The sequence below is a fragment of the Phasianus colchicus genome, chromosome 6, assembly GCF_987193195.1.
Source record: "Phasianus colchicus chromosome 6, bPhaCol1.hap1.1, whole genome shotgun sequence".
Lineage (NCBI taxonomy): Eukaryota > Metazoa > Chordata > Aves > Galliformes > Phasianidae > Phasianus > Phasianus colchicus.
Window position 1 is genome coordinate 9,432,043 of NC_143441.1, and position 22,357 is coordinate 9,454,399.

At 38.7% G+C, this 22,357-nt stretch overlaps 1 protein-coding gene across 1 annotated transcript in view; it reads right to left on the reverse strand.

Annotated features, from left to right (window-relative positions):
• FBXL2 (F-box and leucine rich repeat protein 2) overlaps positions 1 to 22,357 on the reverse strand; it is a 51,125-nt gene that overhangs the window by 25,357 nt on the left and 3,411 nt on the right. Inside the window, exon 2 of the mRNA XM_090142388.1 lies at positions 10,628 to 10,689. Coding sequence (XP_089998514.1) covers positions 10,628 to 10,689 — 62 coding nt within the window. The remainder of the gene's footprint in view (positions 1 to 10,627; positions 10,690 to 22,357) is intronic.

Here is a 22,357-nt window from a genome sequence, read left to right on the forward strand (position 1 = left end):
TAGTATATTATTTTAATTCACTTTACAAGAAACAATTACAATTCAAAATCTAGCATTACTCTTTCGAACACTGAATCGATTCTTCTTGATTGGCAACTTTTAATAGTTTTCTAAATTAAAAGTTTCATTGTCAAAACAAATTTTTGCAAAATACCATTTCCAAGCAACAACAGAGCCATTTCTCAGGAAATAAAATACATTAGCTTAAGCATAAAATACAGATCCCATTCCAAAATCATTTTCTTCTGCAGAGAATGAAAGATGTTACTGTAATTCACATATAAACTACCACTTGACATTTCCAGTCATCAAAGAACTGAACAGTAATAATAACAGTTCCATCTTATATAAAATATTAACACTGAAGAGTAAACATCAGACATGGTTATCTTAGGTTTACAGAAGGTGAAGCACAAAAGACATCTTGAAATTATTTCTAATGAAGACCAGGATTGTGACAAACCATCTCATGACTCAATATTCTTGCCTAAAGAAAGCACACAACATGCTTTGGAAGTGATGCAAGTTCTGCTGGAAGTAAGAAATAACAGAAGGAATTGCAAGATGCTGAAGAAAAGGTATTTTATATATCCCATCTACTGAGTTGTCTAGCAGTCTGTCTTCATGTTTGACTGTTTATTACTGTTACGAGATGAATGTTGATGCATGATTTCTGTTGAAAAAGTAGACTGAAACCAAATGTGGAACAGATGTATTTATTTTTGCTCCATTCCCTATGAAGTGACTTTTTACAAAGTCAAAAAAATAAAAGTGGTTGTCTTATGTTAAAAGGAGAGCTATTCTAATAAGTGTAAAATTCAAGACACTTCTACATTTATTTTTGTTCTAAAGAAGAAACTGTCTTGAAATGTGCCTGAAGCTGCCCTCCTCAAAATAGGTAATTTAAACAACATTAGGATCCAGCAAAATCAGAATCATTATTATTCAGTTAATAACTGCAGAAATAAGAATTACTAGTAAATTATTTTATAATTGCTAAGTCTCATTTTGCCAACTTGTTTCAAAATTTCCACACTGTTCTCCTTTTTTCCCCTCCACAGTACAGTCTTGTATGCAAACCACTGAGACAACTGTTCCTCTACTTCCAGCCCCACAGAACTCCTAGCACATCCCTACCAGTCAGGAAAACTACCCAACAGGACACAAGACAATAGCATTTTAAAGGCTTTAAAATCCAACCAAAGAACTGAAACAGAGATGGCAACACTGACGTTGTCTGGCACTTATGGTGAAGGGCTATGTTAGCAGGCACTTGTAATTTTAAAATGTGGAAAAAATTACCATGTAGGCCAGCTGATGGTTGTATAGCACATCTGTCCTCTATGACCATAATTATGTAGGTGGAAGCTAATGCAGCCAGCAGCCGGATTAATTTCCACTTAAGTCTTTGGCACAGATTAGTTAAGGAAACTGGAAATGTAACTAGTTAACAGATTCACAGCAAACTTTAGGATAATCTGTACTCACTTCCTGTACCCAAGGCCATTAATTTTTCCTTAGTTATCCTGCACTGAGCCCAAGGAAGATAATCTGCTTACCCATAATCAGACTTCTTCAAGCCTCTTCGTCCCAGGGCATACACCACTCTGAACACATAAATGCCTCATAAGCTTGGCCTTGGAGATCTTTCAATGCTAACAGTACCTGAAGTATGCATGAAATTCATGCCAGAGGCACAAAGACTTGCACAAGCTCACAGTTCCCCAACTCCATTAAGGTAAACTTGTATTTGGCTTAAGCCTGAATTCCAGAAAATGAATATTCTTGATTTGAAAGCCTTCAAGGGATGGAAAATCACCACCTTCTCTGATAGTTTGTTCCACTGGCTAATCACGCTGTTATAATATTTGCCTTATTTCCAAGGTGAATGTCTGACTTTCAGCTTTATGCTTTCCTCTACTTTTCTTCACCAAATTAAAGAGTGCTTTCACAGTTAGTACTTTCTCCTTATGGAGTTTTAAAATCACTTATCATGTCACCTCTAATCCTTTCTATTTCAGTTCCTTAAATCTCATTTTCTCTGCGTGTTCTTTTCCAGTATGTTTCTTCAAAGACAGACATCTAAAGCAAATGTAGTGTTAAAAAGTTTATTAGCTCCAACAAAGCTGTACACAGACACAAAGCATTTTACTGCTCCCATTTTCACAGCCTTTTTGACACAGAATCAGACAAGGAACTTACAGTATCTTATACATTTCACTCTCACATCCTCTACTACGATGACACATCCCAGACCACAGCACTCGATGCGAGAGTGAAATGGGACACTCCTTAGTCCTATATCCCTGCAAAATTAAACTGTAAAATTAATCTTGTTTGAACGCAACTCTATTTAATGTCATTCAGACCTCCTTGGGAGTGCCTTTTCCTCATATTTATTGTTGTGTCATCTGTAACTCTTAACTTCCAATGACTTCTGAAAGAGTGATTTCCAAAACATGGAGTAGAAAAAAAAAAAAAAGCATGTGGGTCTACCAGCCAGTTAATACAACTGTTAACCAAATCTGAATCCTTTCAACGTGTATTGATGGACTGTACAGTGCCCATTTTAAAATCAAAATGCCAAATGTTAAAGTCAAATTCGTTTGTAGATGCATGTAATTTGGGTTGGTAGAGCCAAGTGATTGTTTAATCCCAGAGTGATACTGTCTAACCAATTCTTCCACAAGATCACAACAACTGTTAATTATATTCCTTTCTTTCTATTTTCTGTCAAACAAGTCTACATCAAGTTTTTCCTCTACATATTGAAAAGAAGGCTGTGTTTTCTGGTCATCTCCCATATATTTCCATACATACTTCGTTACTCTCAGATGCTATAAACAGAACTGTGTCTTTCCAAAAGCAGAAATGGCTGATGTCACTTCTATTATTTGTTTCCTTTCCTGTGGAACCACAGAAAGAAACAGCTATTTCTCAAAATCCAAACACTGCACCACTTACAGAATGAGAAACAAAACTGTCCAAGAGTCAAACTGCTTCTCTCTCACCTCTTTAAGGCCCTTGCCAATCTGATCAGATAGGGAACAAGCTTTTGAAGAGCTTCTGCTGTTCTTTGAGTTTATTACTAATCATGTTTGAATGCATACAGTTGCAGTCTTGCCACCATCACAGAACCATCTTGTCTTTCTCTAAAATGACATATTCAATAAATACCAAACACCATTATAAATATTTATATGTGGAGGGTTTAGCTTCGCCCTTCTTTTCCTTATCTTACCAAATGCCCTCCTATGGTATCAGACACCTCACCAACAACTGCAGGTCAGCAGTATTGTACAAAGGCTGCAGTAAAATCAAAGCAGCTAAAAAAACATAGATCAACTGAACAATCATACTCACAGCAAGTAGAACCCTGCATTAATAAATTTTTAGGTAGGGACATGCTACGCTGCAAATTCCAGTAATACCTTATTCAGTAAAAACCCATAATATATATGCCTTGGAAACATAAATGGTGAGACATATTAAAAACTTAAGGAGCCTGACTTTTTTTTTTTTAAAGCATCTTAGCTTATTTCTACCAGATTTGTTTTCAGCAGCATGTCATAAACTTCTACTCAGAGCAGAAATCAACTGTTATCTATTGTTTCACCTTTCAGGTCAATCATTAAAATAAATCCTTTTTTACTAGAGATGTGCTATCTTCTGAAGTAAAGCATTTAAACACATTGAAATTTTCCAGTAACTTTTACCCCACAGTCGCCACTTGTAAATTACATGGACTATAATGGCTTTCTCAGCTAATCTAAACAGCAAGTCTTTCATTTACAAACCTGGCACCAAAAAACACTTCTTCACATGCCAAACCTTTGCTTTTGCTCAGTTATTGCTACACAATACCTATACAAGTATTAACAATTGCCAAAGAACAGGCTGGCCGCACGATGCCTAACATCTATTCTCAGTTTAAACTGAACTCAGCTTTTCCTACAAATAATCAGCTTTGCTGATTCATTTTATAGCTATACGACAGCATTTAACTTTTTATGGTCTATACAGTGCTTGTAATACAAGGGGATCACATCACTCACTCCAGTTAAAAAGATTTTACTTGAAGCATTATCATGTGTAACAACTGCAGTATTCTCAGCACTTAATTCCCTTAGTATCCTAAGCAAAGTCTCCACTGATCAAATCAAGAAGAGACAGCTCTGTTTAACTTACCATGAAATATATAGAATACAACCACCACATTACATGGAAATTCTGTCTGATGAAATTAATGAACTGCATTATACAAATCATTCAGTAACTTCAGTCTGCAAATGAAATACAGAAGATATCATAGGAATGCAACTTTGTGTGTCTTTGACATATAGTCACTTGGATATTATAGACAAATGCAACTTAAAAAGTCTTGTTTTTGTAACCTTTAAGAAGTCAAGTTGCAGACTTGAACATAAAATACATATAGGACGTACCCAGGAAAATTTAAGCCCATGAAACAGTTTATGTAATGTTTTCCAAAAAGTCAGCCTTCCTAAAATTGGAATACTTGCAGAGGGGGGGATGATCCAGACTTCTAGCCTTTAAAAGCCTAGTGGACTGTCCAGTTTAATCATTTCTTAGAAGGGGCGGATGAGCTGCAAGGTTCTGCAGTTTCTAAAATTTACATGCTGCAGTTCACATGACTGCCCTGTTTCATTAAATTTTTATCAAAGTTTTATCTACAGAATCCATCAGGTTTTTTTTTTGTTTGTTTGCGAGGCATCAGAGCAGCAGCAGAAAGGATTCCATAAGGAACAACAAAGCTCAGATAGAGATCTTCAGTAATTTAAAGAAATGGACATGATAAATGAAAACAGAACTTCTTTGAGACAGAGAAGAAACCCCAACAGGAGATGCAACCCAGGGAGGAACACCTAAGGCACCCATACAGGCTGGGCCAATCACATGCAAAGTAGCTTTGCTCGAAAGGACATGGAGATCCTGTTGAGCACCACTTTGAACACGCCTCCAAGTAGGAGGCTTTGAGAATACATCAGTAAGTTAAAATGTCTGATGGAAGTAAGGACAACAGATTCTCCCCAGCAGGGCCCAACGACAGGAAAATAGGTGTTTCCCAACACCAAACTAAAGTGGTTGTGAAGCCCCTATACCGGTAGGCAGTCAAAACTCAAATGGGCAATGCCAGGTAATGCCTGGTGTAGCTGACCCCGTTTTAAGCAGTGGGTTGGATTAGGCAATCTCCAGAGTTTGCTTCCAACCTCAGCTAGCCAATTTTATGAATAACAATTTTATTTTTATGAAGTGATTTCATGAAGTAAAATTTGGCAACTAGAACACATTACTAAATAAAAATAGCCTACTGAATATTTAAGAGTGGTTCACCTGGCAGCCCACAGTTCCAATGCAACCTGCAGACCATTCCAACTACCCTACTGAGCATCTTTTCCCGGGAGAGAAGGGATTACACAGTCTGGGCACCAAACAAGCAAACTAAACACACCCACTCTGTGAGCTGAAAGGTCGACAAACACGGAAAACAAACAAATACATGATGCTCTGGTGGTATGCAACCTAGGGATGTTTCATAAACCTTACAGCCATAAGGGTTATGGAAAATTTAGTCTTTGGACTAGGATGTGCCTTGGCTTAATCACAGGAGCTATGCTACTGTCAAAAGTAAAACTTTTTTTCAAAGAATTCTTATACTGATGCTTGTGTCTGTGTCAGGAAGGCATGGTTGAGAAAGCTCACCTCTTCTGTAAATACCTTGAAAGTTACTGACAAAAAACCCAACTCAACAAACACAAAACAACACAGTATAAATAACAATACCAAGTATTCAAACTTTGGCATCAATAACAAAAGAAATGAAAATAATATGTTGTGTGTATTTTTGTTAGGAGTTTCTTCTGAATTGCCTTTGTTCTTTGATTGTAACTTTAGTATAGAAATGAGGAACAATAATTTCTGGGAGGGGTGAGGGAAAATTACATATGACTGAAATGGCTGTCGTATCACTGATACTTCTAAACATCTGCTTTGGTAATTTGTTAATTAAGAGTGAGTTTAAACAAGGCTTCAACTTCAAGGAAAATACAGCTCCAAATGGAATTAGATCTTGATTAGTTAAACAGCAGATTCTAAAGAGAGGCTTAAGAGTATATAACTTGAAAAAAAAAATACCAAAATGAAACAAACAAGTGGTAAAGCATCATCCTGAGTTGTGTAAGTCACCGTTACATCCTCTTCAGCTGTTACTCCTGCTTTAAATGCTCATTGCTTTTATTTGTTCCAATATCACTAATCCATTGCAACAAGCATGTTTGTAACCAAGCGATACTATTCATATTCAATCAAGTAATGCTGAAGCAGTACATTCGTAAGAAAGTCCCAGTTGTTCAAGCATAAACATTAAACAAAGTATTTCCTTTTCATAATGCCTGAATTTTATTCGCTATCTTGGCAAAACGGATTTTCCATTCCCAAATCTCCTCTTCTGCATTAGTACCATGCATAAAGGCACTCATACAGTTTTCTGTTTGTGTGCTTACAACCGCTCGCATTTTAAGAAGAAATTCCATTTCAAACAATTCTGTTCCAAACATCCAATTTTAAGCTTATTCTTGCACTTGTTTATGAACAAACCCAAACCACTTAACTTAAACATTAAATAGAAGACAGCAACTACCTCCTCCAGTTACAAATGACCGAAGTTGTTTGATACCAGCAATCATTTTTGAGTGCTCAGAACCTCTTAAAAAAAATCTGGAAATTGTGAAGAGTGGTAAGTCAAAGAACTGGAAAATATAAACTTGCATTTGGTACTGATCTTGGTAAAAATTCCATAAACAGTGTATGTATTTTGAAAGCAAAAAAATCTATCGTCTGAAACACGGCTCATTTTACCCACTTCAAGTCATTTGTGTAATTGAAGACCGCAGCATTTCACCGTGAGTGGCAAAGATAGCTGTTCAGCGCTTGACAATCTCAGAAAAACCTTCCTGTTTTACAGTGCACACACCATTTTCAGGTTTGTTTTAGACCGTATTTCTTGTCTCTCTGGCAGACTACAATATTAGAATACTTCCAGCAATTTCAATATTTAGAATCAGAAACAACCGCATCGATAAATCAACTGTATTTACAAAGATTGTTAATCTAACTGATTCTTAGGAGCTGCTTATAAAAGTAAAACTTATTTGATTAGATTCTGGGATGTAAACACAAATCTATGCTTTCTGTAAAGGGAAGTCTAACAGTGCCTTGTGAATGTAGCTTTCATTGAGCAAAATAACTTCCCTGATTTGCATGCCAGAAATACATCTATGCAAGCATTTACTGCACAGCAGCTACAGCACTCCAAACTCTCATTAACTTCCTAATATAGAAAACTCCACTACATAAAGATAAGGGTGATATATTTATTAACCATAAATATGGAGACTAAAGTTGATAGTAAGCGAGGAAGAACAATAAGACTGGGAACAGCATATCAAATCCAGACTCAGGCCTGTAGAGTCACATACCCATTTCCAGTGATCCTTAATCCCAAAGACATGACAAGAAAAGCAAACAAATGATCAGAGTGAACTGAGGTCATGGACAAGATAGGTCTCTCAGGGAAGTGATAAGATAGTTTGATCTTCAGCTAGGAAAACAATAGAATTTTAAAAATTAAGACTATGAGTTAGTATTTTAGAAAAGTTTATGCACTTATCAGCCATTGATAAGTAGTATCACAGTACCAGTGTAATTTTTATTTAACATGGTTTCTCCAATGGTTTGATAAAATAGTCATTTCATTTCTCTGTACCCTCACAATTCTCATGGTAGCACACCAATCTCAAATAAAGATTGAAGATAGAAGTTGCAATTGTCAGATTAATCCGCTTTTGTTAGAAAATCTTCCAATTATTCTCAAGTGGGAACTGACTTCAAAATCTTTCAGTGATTTACGCTGAATTCAGAGCAGAACTTCTGCTACATCCAAGAAAACAAGACTTGATCAATAGCCTGGTTGGTGGTCAATGAACTCCCTTCGGAATATGGAAAAGATCTCACATTGATCTTCTTAGAAGCTGTGTGCCAGGCAGTGATTTAATGTGTGCTATGAATGAGGGAAAAAAGCTGAGGAAGAAAAAATGGCTAAACGGGGTTATAAAAGTCACAGTTTTGTTCAAATTAGATGGGAAGTTTCAAAATCAGGACTGCTGTGTTACTGAGAAAAACACCAACAAAAAGCACCATGGAGTAATATAAACAAAAGAAGCATGAAAATACATAATACCTTATTAGCCAATCCACAACCTTATTTACAAGGACAGGTGATGCAGGAGGACAATTACTGAGTTCCTCTCCTAACTTGGGTCCCAAAACTTCCCTCTTCTTTTGTATGACTAAGACCAATTATTCAAGTATGAGAACCCCACAAGTACCGTTTAAAGCAGAAGGCATAGCTTCTACATTTAAGGTACAATTCATGAACATCAGAAGTTTGTTGGCATGAAGGAACTGAAAATGGCCCAAGTGACCTAAAGTAAACATCTCTACTGCTGACAACATAGCCAATTTTCATTTCGTGAGTAGCTAGAATAAATGCAGGAATAACAAACAAGAATTAAAAAAGCCCAGAAAAAGCCCAAGCCATTATAATCTCCCAGGACAATTTTTCAAAATAAAGTAAAAGTTAAAGAAAACAAGATAACAAGATAACACGATAACAAGATAATAGAAAAATGTTTCTCAGTATTAATGAAAATACTGGCATGCTTTTTACAGTCAAACTACTTAAATACTCAATGCAAATGAGAATAAGATCAACTCTTGCAACACTTCACTTTACCATTTGTACCAAGATATTAACCACCTTTTTCCACGTGTCAGTTTTAGTGTTTTTTTAATATTTAAAATAAAGCTGAAGGATCTTCCATCAGTTTCACTTTGATGTAAGCAAGAAAAAAGCTACATGCATTTGATGACACTTCACATTTACTATTCAGCTCCTCTGCTGTAAGCAAGATGTTTCCACTGCAACTGATTTACTCTTCTTAATTTAAGGGTAGACTACATAGTTAATATGACAAAAATTAGGATGTTAATTACACTCAATACAGCAATACTGAACCTGTTCTGTCACACTAATTTTAAAATGTGTTGCAACATAAATGGTTTTAGGTTTTGAAAGACATTTAGGCGCAGGCTTACAAAAGCATTTACGTTTTCAAGCATAAAACAAATTCCCCACAGATAAGCCTGTCTTTAGACACTCACATTAAGACAGTCCCACAAAGAAAGCTAAGGCACACCATGTAATTACTAAGTTGTTTCAGAATAAAACGTTTGCTATCTCATTTTCTGAAGTACATCAACAAATTCCAATGAACTACGTAGATAGGATGCTTAACACCTGTAACAGTGGAAATCACAGTTATTTCCATACAAAACAGTCCTACTGCTAGAAAATAAGTGCTTCAGATTCAGAGATATGGCATGAGTGCAACAAGCAGTGTTATTAGAAATTGTGTTCAGCGTATTATTTGGTTCATTTACTCACATTTTCTAAACAGTTTTACAAGGCTAATTTCAATTTCAGCACCACACAGAACTGGTACTTTGGAACAAAAATGGAAATCTTCCAAAAATCCAATTCCTTTAACAAAAGGCTGTTGCTTTAACACCACCAAGTGAACACTGTGATAGTACAGACACCACAAGAAGGAATAACATTCTAGAAACACATTCTGAATAAACAAGAATGCAACACATCATTGCTTCAGATACTATCCAACATCAAATCAGACAGGAAGCAAGAATGTACATGCTCCTCTTTAGTGTATAAATCAGCTCAATTTTAATTACAACATCACTAAAAATTGTAATTGCACCATTACATGCAAACATTTCTTTCTGCACAAAGAGTGGACTGTAATGAAAACTACAGACAGGTAGAGAAGACACTCAGTTCAGTTTTACCTCTCACGTAGTCACATTCAGTTAAGTAGTACCTCCATATTTTTGCAGTTTGCACTTGCTCAATTTGTTCAAGGCTGCTTTCATGTGAAGACATCCATCTGTACCTCAACCGTGGGCTAAACTTACTTGTCTTGATGTTGTAGCTAACATGATCTACTCACACAGTAGCAAAGGAATGGCTGGCCAAATGATTACAGCAAGTAAAATCCTCTTCTTGGTTCTGTCACGTATAACACAGACTGACAATAAGGGTGACTGGCAGTGTTTTTCACTGCAGTGAATTTCTGAAAGCTTTAAAGTCATATTTATATTTGTTATAACAAAGTTTATAACAAGAAGAGTGAGCAACCATAGAAGGGATCATACGCTCTCCAGACGGACAAACATCATGCAATGTGGAAAAGAGTTGGCGATATATACTAAAGATGTGGACATTTTATTTCACTATTTCTAATACGCAACAAAAACATCACTATTAAATTACATCATCCATAGTATAATGCAATTTGAACAGATTAAAACAACTCGAGAGCAACCAAAAGAAAACAGGTTCAAGAATTCCAAAATCTAAAAGACATGCTGCCATTTATTTCAAGAATGAATAGCATTTTGTGGTTTGTAAGCCACATAAGCAGTAAATTATCCTCACATTTTTACTTCGTAAAATGTTATCTTGAATTACCTTAACAGAAGTTCTTTGGGCAATTTTTTGTTAATAAGGGCTTCATCGTTATTTGAGAAAACCTGGAAACAAAAAGAAAAAAAATATTTAAAAAGACCAACAAGAAAAACTGCCTTTAGAGAGTCTTTTCACCTTCTCTGTAGGTGATTAAGTCTTTTTAATTACCATTAATGCCAAGTTTTCAACATATTATTTGGTAACCCTACAATTGATTTCAGTACACATGACGCAGCCACACATACACTTGCTCTTTCTTAGTGCTAAAATTTAACTGCACAAAACTTATGGAGCCACTTTGTAATCATCAAACAAAAAGAAACACACCCCGAAAAGAAGTACTTTAGGTAGCAATAACAGATTCAGCCATAGAAAGACACATATAAACATGCACTATTGGCACATTTTAGAACCATTCCATTACAGAAAGTGGACATGTTTTATACTGTGTGTTCTATACAGTTCTACACTCTTTGGCACAAGTACATGAAAATTGAGAAACTATACTAATGTCATGATTTAATGAACTTATTGCCACAGTAGTATGGCATTTCAAAAAATGCTAAAGAAAAAAACAAAGTGCCTCTCATCCAGAATTTCCTATTACTGATGTGTCTCCCAAGAAAATATTCAGTTCCACTATCAACATAACAAGATTAGAAAGCTGGGATTTCCTTCTAGCTGCCATGAAGAACCTTTCTTCTCTTCCAGTATGTACAAGGAAGACTTCAGATCTAACTGTACACCACTGTTCCTCAGTTTTGATACCACAACAAAAGCCACTTTCTGCACTCAACAACTCTGTGCACAACAAACAGGCCATTCACACAGCTAAGAATAATAGAGCTAAATTTCAACAGGACCAACAAGTAAATTAAGTTTCCTTTTCATGCAAATGGAACAATACAGTTACCATAGACTCAAATCTTAAATCATGTGCATTTGTACTGCAAAAGGATAACTCTAGCTCCTTCTCAGAAGACACAGTTTGCTTTAGCAGTTCCACACAGCTGACCACAGGTTCAGGTTTGCACTGATCTGCCCTACATCTAATACCCATCGCTATCTATATTTTCACCCTTTACGTTGAAATACACCACAAACATCACTGGTTTCAGAATTAGTTGACTGCTTCAGAGCACTGAAATAGATAGGTTTATGGATTTATGTGCACATTTGCCATTTAGTATTATGTGTTACTCACAGCTTGTGGGTTATAGCATGGGAACAGTACACACTAGGATTTCTTTTCTTTAGAGAAACAGTCGAAACAAAGGCTTAGTTGTAATTATCATTGCACCACTCTGAAAATGGATACATGCCATCCTCACAGAGCTTAAGATCACCAAGGTGATGGTGGGTAATATTCTTGTGCATTACAGTTAAAAAATAAGTCAAAAAAGGAAGTTACCTCCAAGAGCACACACAAGATCTGTGGTAAAACAGACAAGTGAACTTAGATCTCATTAATTCTGGTTCAGTATCCAAACATTCAGTACCACAGACCACTACAAATCCTTTTTCAATTTCATCACTCTACAGTTGTAGATGCTTCCTCAAAAGCTTTGATATGCATCTAGATTGTACTTTCTATTTATATGCATAAATATGTTTTAAAATAAAGCTACTCTGCAGACTGTTACTAGTTTACAAGCAGTTTATCCTTTTGCCAGAACAAAATCTATTATTATCCTTCGTCTCTTTATGCCGGAGGCTGCCAGATATACAATAACAGGCACATATGCTACTATGTGAAGGCGACGCAGCTTTTAAGTTAATAAGCTATGAGCAAATTACTATCTAATAAAAACGGATACAATGCATGCTCCAGCTGATATCTGCAGCTACTCATCATAGAACTATCACAGAATGACTTGGGTTGCAAGGGATGTCGAAGATCAAGTTCCAACCCTCCTGCTGTGGGCAGGGTTGCCAACCACTGAATCAGTCACTAAACCAGGCTGCCCACAGCCCCATCCAACCTGGCCTTGAACACCTCCAGGGATGGGGCACCCACAACTTCCCTGGGCAGCCTCACCAGCATCTCACTATCATCTCAGTGAAAAATCTACCCAACATCTAATCTGAAATTCCATTCTTTTAGTTCAAAATCATTGCCCTTGTCCTATCACTATCTTTCCATGTGAAGAGTTGATTTCCCTACTTTTTATAAGCTTCCTTTATGTACTGATCACAACCCTCTGGCTGTAACCTTCCAACTAATTGCTCACCTGACCTTCCAAGCCATCTCTCTCCAATTTACAGATAAGGATGTAGTGTAGAATCATGTCAAAGGCCTTGCAGAAGTTCATGTAGATGACACCAGTTGCCCTTCCTTTGTTCACCTATGCTGTCACTCATTGTAGAAGGCCATCAGATTGGTCAGGCACAATCCGTCCTTGGTGAAGCTATGCTGCTTGTCTTGGATCACCTCCTTGTCTCCCATGTACCTTAACATGCCTTCCAGGAGGATCTGTTCCATGACCTTCCCAGGCTCTCTGGTCTGTAGTTCTTCATGTCTTTCTCCCTTTCTTAAAAATCGGAGCAAAGTTTCCCTTTTTTCCAGTCACCAGGGACTATGCTGATAGCCAGGACTTTTCAAATATAATGGATAGCAGCTTGGCAAACACATCAGCCAGCTCCTTCAAGACCCTGGCATGCACATCATCAGGCCCCATAGATTTATAAACACCCAGTCTTACAAATCAGTCTCAGACTTACTCTTCTCTTACAGTGGGAGGGATTTTGCCCCCTCAGGCCCCACATAGAGGTTCAGAGACACGAGAGACATGAGAAGCTTGGCTGACAGTGAAGACTGAAGCAAAGAACTCACTGAGTACCACACCCTTTTCCATGTCTGTTGTAGCCAGTTTTCCCTTCTTACTTATCAGAGGGGGTACACTCTATTTGGATTGTCTCTTCTGAACAATGTACATGTAGAATCCCCTGTTAATTTTTACATCCCCCATCAAGTGCAGTTCTATCTGTGCCTTGGCTTTCACAATCCTGTCTCTGCACATCTGGAGGGCATTCCTGTATTCTTCCCAGGCCACATGTCCCTGCTTCCACTGTCTGTGTGTGTCCTTAACTCCCAGTTCAATCAGCTCAGCCATGCCAGTTTCCTGCCTCCTCTGCTTTTTTTCCTATACAGACGGTCAGAGCTCTTATGTTCTCAGAAAGGTATCCTTAATTAGCTGCCAGCTCTGCTCCTTTACCTCTGAAGACAACTTCCCAGGGGACTTCATCCAGCAATTCCTTCAAAGCCTGAAGTTCACTGTCCTGAAATTCAGGGTCCTGACTTTGCATTTTGCCAGGTCCATCTTCCTCAAGATCACAAACTGTACCAGGGCATGATCACCGCAGCCCAGAATGCCTCCAATCTTAACCTCTTTAATGAAGGCTGGTGAGCACCAGGTCCAGTAATGCTTCTTCTCTGGCTAGTTTGTCTAATGCCTGGACCAGGAATTTAACTTCTGCATTAAAAAGCAAAATCATTACAAATGATTTTGGGGAATACTTAGTATTTTTCTCTTGTGGGAAAGCTGAAAATCTAAACCTACAACTGAACCATACTCCTGGCAACTCTTATGGGAAAAAGGCCTATAATCTTTGTTTACATAAGATATAGTTTGAATTTAAAGTTGGAATGGCGGACTGTGTTAAATAAATGAAGTAAGTATGACCTGTATGTTTGCATTTAGGAATCCAAATTAAACTGTAAAAAATTTTAAAAAGCAGCTTTTACTCCTACTTATAAGACGTAAGCAACACAAAGTACAGTGCCTCTAACATAAGTCGCAGATGAGGCCAGAAACAGATTCAAAGTTGTTTTCTCTCATACACTTCTACATGTTCATGTATGCGCTGGCTACAGTTACCACACCACCAAGTATTGTTTCCATAGAATTAGCATATTTAAATAAGTGAAAAAGCAGATTAGCTTCTAGAATGATAATGCATTTGCAAGTCCGAAGACGGTGCCAATCTTTATTAGCTCTTCAGTACAAGATTTTGGCCAAACAAAGAGGAGACATGGGATAAGGTGCTGGTGTCTTTTAGATGAAACTATGTGAAGTGATTTTGACAGTATGCAACTGGAATCAAAAGAGAATGTGCAAAGGGGACAATGTATTTCTTTGAAGATTTCCTGATGATCTGAAACTGCCATTTATCACAGAATTTGCTACTGAAGTAATTACCATATGAGCATATATCACCTCTCTGAGGTAAACAGTACTGCCCTACTCAATTTTTAAACCGTGACTTTGCTACCTCTCTATTTGAAAAAAATAAGAATAGATAAAACCTGCCAAGGAAGTGTTCATCAACTGCTGTGAAAATATTTAATAACCTTGACAAATCTATTTTTCCTTATAGTTAGAAAGCACTGACAATGACATGCCCTTAAAATACCTGTATGCAGTAATATTACAAAATAATTGTGGATGTAGAAGAACTATTTCTTCTTTCCCTGCTTTTGCGCTTGATTGCAAGTTTGACCGCGTTAACGACAGGGTATGTAAAACTCCACAGAAGTGTGCTTTTAACTGTACAAAACTCTGAAATATGACAGATCAGTGAAGAATGAAAGAGAAGAGGTGACACTGAACATGTGTAATAGAATGCTGCTCCAAAACCAGCTCCGAATTTCCAGTAAGCACAGGAGATACAGAAAATGTCTGTGTGCTGAAAGGAGTTAGGGAAACAACACAGACCTACAATGGAACCCTGTTACAGTGCTTCACCTGATCTTCTTTCTGACAACTAATTGCACATTTTTGGGCCACTTCTCACAATCCTGATCTTCCATTGTAGCATCATCTCTGTACATAGGAAAGACTGGTTACAGTGAGCTAGAAAATGAGTATTTCCTTAAGACCTGATAGTTGCTTACACTAAGCTTCTTCTGGAACTGTTTTTTTCTTTTTATTGCTTCACTGCATAAATAGAGCATATATACACATTGCGTAAATAGATCAAATCCAAAAAGAATAATCTCATCTTCTTTCCTCTTCCACATTTTGAAATGTAATGATTACCACCAGTCCCAGAAAATAACTTCCCCATACATCACAGTTAGCTTGTTAGCATTAAAAGCATCCACATGTTACTCTCTTGTGGTCTAACAGTGATAAAGCTCTCCTGTTTACACCAGAATTATTGAGTTGAAGCAATCTCTTTTTGATGGGATTGCACACACATGATTTTGTATGCCAACGGCAAGGAACTGTGGTATGAGGAACCTGTCTTCCGGATGACATGCTTGATCACATGCTTGATCACATGAGGAATGAGCGTGTGATCTGAGACAGCCAGCATGGCTTCACCAGAGGAAGGTCATGCTTGAACCAATGTGGTGGCCTTCTATGATGGATTGATGGCATTGGTGGACAAGGGAAAGCGACCGATGTCATTTACCTGGACTTGAGCAAGGCCTTTGACATGCCCCCACCACATCCTTATCTCCAAATTGGAGGGATGTGGATTTGATGGATAAGAAACCGGTTGAAAGGCCACAGACAGAGGGTGGTCATCAATGGCTCTATGTCCAGGTGGAGGCCGGTCACGAGCGGCATCCCCCAGGGGTCTGTCTTGGAACCGGTGCTCTGTAACATCTTTATCTATGACACTGATGATGGAATCGAGTGCAATCTCAGCAACTTTGCTGACGACACCAAGCTGAGTGGTGTGGCTGACATGGTGGAAGGAAGGGATACCATTCAGAGGGACCTCGAGAGGCTAGAAAGGTGGGCCTGGGTGAACCTGATGAGGTTCAACACAGCAAAGTGCAGAGTTTTGCACTTGTGCCGGAGGAATCCCAGGCATCCATACAGACTGGAAGGAGCGGTCCTTGAGAGCAGCCCTGTGGAGAAGGACCTGGGGGTCTTGATAGATGAAAAACGTAACATGAGCCAGCAGTGTGCCCTTGCGGCTCGGAAGGCAAATCAGAAGAGGGGTGGCCAGCAGGGACTGGGAGGTGATTGTTCCCCTCAACTCTGCTCTCCTGAGGCCCCATCTCAAGTACTGCGTCCAGGTCTGGAGCCCCCAGTACAAGAAAGACAGGGAGCTGTTGGAGAGGGTCCAGAGGAGGGTCACGAAGATGATCAGGGGACTGGAGCACCTCCCCTGTGAGGACAGGCTGAGGGAGCTGGGCTTGTTCAGCCTGGAGAAAAGAAGGCTGCGGGGTGACCTCATTGCAGCCTTTCAATACCTAAAGGGAGCCTACAAACAGGAGGGGAATCAACTCTTTGAAAGGATAGATAACTGCAGGACGAGGGGAAATGCTTTTAAGTTGAGGGAGGGAAGATTTAGGTTGGATGTCAAGGGGAAATTCTTTACAGAGAGAGTGGTGAGGTGCTGGAACAGCTGCCCAGAGAGGCTGTGGATGCCCCGTCCCTGGAGGTGTTCAAGGCCAGACTGGATGGGGCTCTGGGCAGCCTGGTCTGGTATTAAATAGGGAGGTTGGTGGCTCTGCGTGTGGCTGGGGGGTTGGAGATTCATGGTCCTTGACGTCCTTTCCAACCCTGGCCATTCTGTGATTCTGTGATTATCAAAACCATAATTTTTCCTCCATGAACAAACAAAGGAATATTCATTCTGGTTTATCATGTTTATCTAAATAATACAAAAATTCCATGTGACTAATATTTTCAACATCAAAAGACAGTTATGCTATTAATTCTGTTGAAAGTTGGTTTTTTTTGTTTTTGTTTTTGAGGGATGCATTTTCAGTTGTCATTTAATTGACTCTTCAATAAAGAACTATTTCCTTAGTAGATGAAACCATTTTGTTAGCAGCTCAGCCATTATGGCTTAGTTCCACAGAGATATTTATGTATTTAATTTCCACTGAAATCAGAGTAGATGAGGATTTTCAACATGCCAACTTTTAAAAAGGAGGTTCTCAAAAACAACTCTGCTTGTTAGAATGCTAAAGCAAGCATTTTGGAGTAAACATAGGTTTGGGAGAGAAGATAACAGAAACCCCAAGGAGAAATCAGTAAAAAGAGAAGATGGATGGACAACGAGGTTGAATTATTTAACAAGCCAGTAATAAAACCCAAGGGTGGGTCACTGTCACAAAAGGAGACAGTAGTTTAGAATTAAATCCATTAATTTCCCTTTCCCTACTGTTGACACAGCAGACATACTAGTTAAGTTGTGAACATTTCCATACGTTAAAAGCATCAGGTCTTTCAGGTTTCCACTTACAAGGACAGCATTTTAGTACTACTTATGCAGTAAGAGGCACCATAAATGTTTTAAAAGAAAATCCTTACAAAAGACAACTGAGGTTTTACCCAGACTTTTGTGCCCCAAAGCAAGTCCCACCAACCTGCAGCACATCTTTCCTTCTCAGTGGAACTGTTCAAGTGTTGCCCATACAACTTTGCCTTCACCATGCAACTGAAACTACCTTTTGCTATAGGGGAAAGAAAGCCAAGACAGCTACCCAGAGGAACTTATGAGCACTCTAATGTAATTGGTGGCATGCTAAAAAGTTTTTTTCATTTAGCTACAAGAGAAAAATGAAGGAGGAAGAGAAGTGAAAATAGTTATACTTGATTAGAAATTTAGGTTTATCTCACGTTACTCTATAAGCTATTTCCTAATAGTCAGAGGATAGTTGCTATCTGGTGCTTCCTCTGGAAATGTACAATTAATGCACTAGAGTAAGGCAGACAAGGAGAATCATTTAGCACCACTTAAGTAGCAAAATGTAACTGTATCTAGGCAACAAAAGCAGTGTTAGACTGGAGAATGGATAAGCATTGCTACTCGGACTGAAATAGGTGATACCAAAGACAACAGAACCCATGGTAAAGCTTTCTGTACAATCAAGGACACAAAAATGAACATCACAAAAGGCAATGCCATCTCAAACTACTGCCACTTACAGCAATCAGACCAGCAGCCTTTTACTTTAACACTGTTATCTGCCATGCTCCAGCTGTACTTTGCCTTCAGCTTTGACTCTACACACATTTACATAGCAGCTAACCACTCTCCCCAGAGCACAGCACACTATCTTCTGCAGGACCTCAGTTTCCTCCTCACTGCCAGATGCCAACTGGAACTCTCCTCTTCCAGAAGTGTGACAAATGTCCTGATGAAAAACAACAGCTCATATGAAAGCTTTCTTTGTTGGTCCTATGAACAATTACAACTCATCTTCACAGATTAAGGCAAAGCATATCCAGGAATCTCTGTGTCCTTATCCAGTGTTTATCACTGTCCCAGGGCTGCCCATAAGGGCCATACTCCTTTCGAAGTTTCCCCAAGCAAGCTCTGTCCAACATAATAAAACTCATCAGGCAGATGCAGCTAGCCACACTGCCCGATTTACTGCTTGGTTTTCTTCCAAAAAAAGCCATCATTCTCGTTTCACCAGCACTGGCATTCAGAGCACATCACTGACATTTTACTGGAGGGCACCACCCTGGCTCTTGCAAGGCCCTCTACGCACTGAGTAGCAGATGAAGGTCAGCGCTCATCTCTGCGGCCACAACTCTGCCTCAACGCCTTCGGCCACCCCAACTCAGATACCCTGTTGCAGGGAGCAGGAGGTGCCTGAGGTCACCCTGTCTGCTGCCTTGTGTTCCCCAGCTTCTTCTCAGTTAACCCAGCAGCTGACAGCACCCTCTCCTGCACAGTTTTCAGAACAGTAGCCACTTCCGGCCAAATGTATTTGGAACTATCAAGCATTTTTAAGAGTATGGCTTAATCTGACTGTGTGCAGTAATTATTAAGGCTCAATAAGCAGGATACCCAAGCTTGTGAGCTGAGCTGACTATCCTTATAAGCAAGACCTGCCTTTTCTCCTGGAAAGTCACCAAAGAGAGAGCAATCCTCTGAATTAGCCCCACGTACTAAGCAGACTAGCACAATCTGCTGTCTCACCACCACTGTTATTTAAAGTGCTGTGACATTTCTTCAAATGGTTATTTCATTGTAAGTTCTGAAACAAATCAAAGAGGCACAGAACAAACTCTCAAAGATGCAGAATTTTTTCCTGTACCATGGGCAATATTTCAGGAGATGCAGGCTGTCCTCAGCTAACTTGAATGTGGTAGCTCCTACACTGATTTGTTAAGAATAACAAAGGGGAAATCTGATGGCTGGCAGAATCAGATTGACCTCATTAAATGCAAGCCTAAAATTCAGTTGAAAGATAGCTTTTTATCAATACTCTCTACCTTGTAACTGATGTTTTGTAGCTGCATGATGTAAGATATCAAATTAAGCCCTATACCTAACCAACAGAAACAGGCTTTGCATTACTGTTTGGAAAAATAAAATTTTTCCAAGTTTTGCTTCTCCCATGAAACAAGTCTTCAATTTCATACACTTAGAGATAGGAGCAACATGGGAGACAATTAACTCTCTGTTCAGATTCTGATCCATTAGTTCATCCTTTTTCTTCTGAAATGTCTTGTTCAAACCACTACCAGAGATGGCAGAAGAAACACAAAGTACACGAGTGTATGGGAACTGCTGAATCGCAGCCGGAACCTCTGATTGACCACCTGTAGCAAGCACTGAGTCAGCCACAGGAGCACAGGTGAAGGCGATTCACCTGTGCTACTGGAAGGGGTGGAGTCTGGTTGCACCTCTCCTAGATCCCATTTAAGTGCTGACTGCCACTGAGGAAGGATCTCTTCCTAGAGATCGTTCTTGGGGGAGAATATTGTGAGCCTACAACATTGGTAAGCATTTTCCATTTATTATCTTCTTGCAATAATCTTACTTAGCCTAAAACTCTGTATGCCAATTGATTTTACATTTCTGTAAATGATTGTAGAATGAGGGAAAAATAATCTAGTGTTAATTTAATCTCTGACTATTAAAGGCTGATTGGCTCAAGGAAAAAAACTGCTTGAACAATAAGAAATCTAGAAAAAAAGCTGTCAACTCTATCTCAGAATACACCTTAAATGCACATAGAGAGATGAAAAAACTAGGTTTGGTAAGGTTCCACCTTATCTACTGAAGAGGAGTTCCCTGTTTAGTCACCTACTGTGTGTGGGGGAACCCCTGAATCAGGGCCTGAACCTCTGACTGATCACCTGAGGCAATCAATGAGTCAGCCATGGGAGCACAGGTGAAGGCAATTCACCTGCCCTGCTGGAGGGGGTGGAGCCTGGCTGCACCTCTCCTAGAGCCATTTAAGAGCTGACTGCCAGTGGGGAAGGATCTCTTCCTGGAGACCCCTCCTTTGGAGTTTTACAGTGAGCCCAGGACAAGGGTAAGCACTCTATCTATTCTCTTTTGGTATAATAACTTGCTTAGCCAAACTCTCTTCATTTCAAAATTATGACATCTGTATATTCATTGGTTATACAACTATGCTTGGTAAATCTTTTCTTCAGGCAGTTTGTATGTTTTGTTGCTGGTGGTGGTTTGTTGTTTGTTTTGTCTTTTTTCCTCCTTCTATAAAGTATTTTAAGGACTGCGTTTTACTTTCTTCTTCATTACTCCTCTTTTAAGATTATACATTTCCAAACAAAAAAGTATATGATGAGGCATTCATAGGTTATTCCTTTGAAAACAAAGCCTTCAACTTCAGATTTAATTGTTAAAATAGGCTGTGGGGAAACCCAGCTAGTATGCTTTGCAAGTTTCAAGGGCAAATTTCTGTGGAAGAAAATAAGTAGATAAACAGTTGTGTTGACTGTAGCCCATCACAAAGCTGGATGATGCATTTTCAGGTTCTGTATCTTTCAGTGCCTTCCTGAGCAGGTGAGCAACAAATCCTTCTCCAGCATTAAATAGATTCAAATGCAATTTGCAAAGTTCCAAGGAGAGAGCACCAGAGAAAGGTAGCCTTCCCAACCTGAGCAATTCTATGATTGTTTGAATATTCAAGTAACTCTAAGTCTCTAAGCAGAAAGACTGAAACAAATTACAACGCATCATTCACAGGGACTGTGCAATCACACTAAAATTCATCTCGTGGCAAAAATAGTCTCTTGGTTTCACACACCCTATAGAATCGTGCTGCAATGAACATTGTAGACATTGATACAGTGATAAATTTTTTGAAAATCAGTGTGAGAGAAAAGCTGTTACCTATTTGCTTAAATACAGTGGTATTTGGTTGTGGACAGCCTTTCTGTTCCAGCCATCCAAATTTAATCCAATCACAGATTCATCAAAGCCCTTAGGAGTTCATCTTTCAAAATTCCTGCTCTGAATCATCATGTCAGCCCATGGTTGTTTTTAGTGCCATACATATGACTAGGTTTATTCCTAGTCTCCAGTATTTTAACTTACAAACTAACACACTGATTGCAATGCAATGGAGAGCAGCATACAAACCTAGAAATTCCTCTGCAGGTTTGCTTCTCTAGTTTACACCACTCTTCTTTGGATTGATACAGTCCTCCATTGGTCTTGAAGGCCAAATCTTTCCAATATTTCAAATATTTCCAGTGACACCAGTTCACATTGTAGATGTAATTATGGCTTAAGCTCTGTTTGTATGGCTAAAGCAGAATCTCTAAACACCTTTGAGAGAAATTTTGAATACTGATTTTTTTTTCCTGAGCATAACTGTTTTTCAAAATCATATTAGAAGATGTAATTCATCATAGAAATGACTCTAAAGCTTCTACAAAGCTGTTTTAAAGCAGCGCTCGATCTGCATCATAAACACTATGTCAGAACTGATGTTTTTCTTAGCACCAAGTGTGAAATTTTTATTATGAAGAGCAAACCTCTGCCAGACAATCT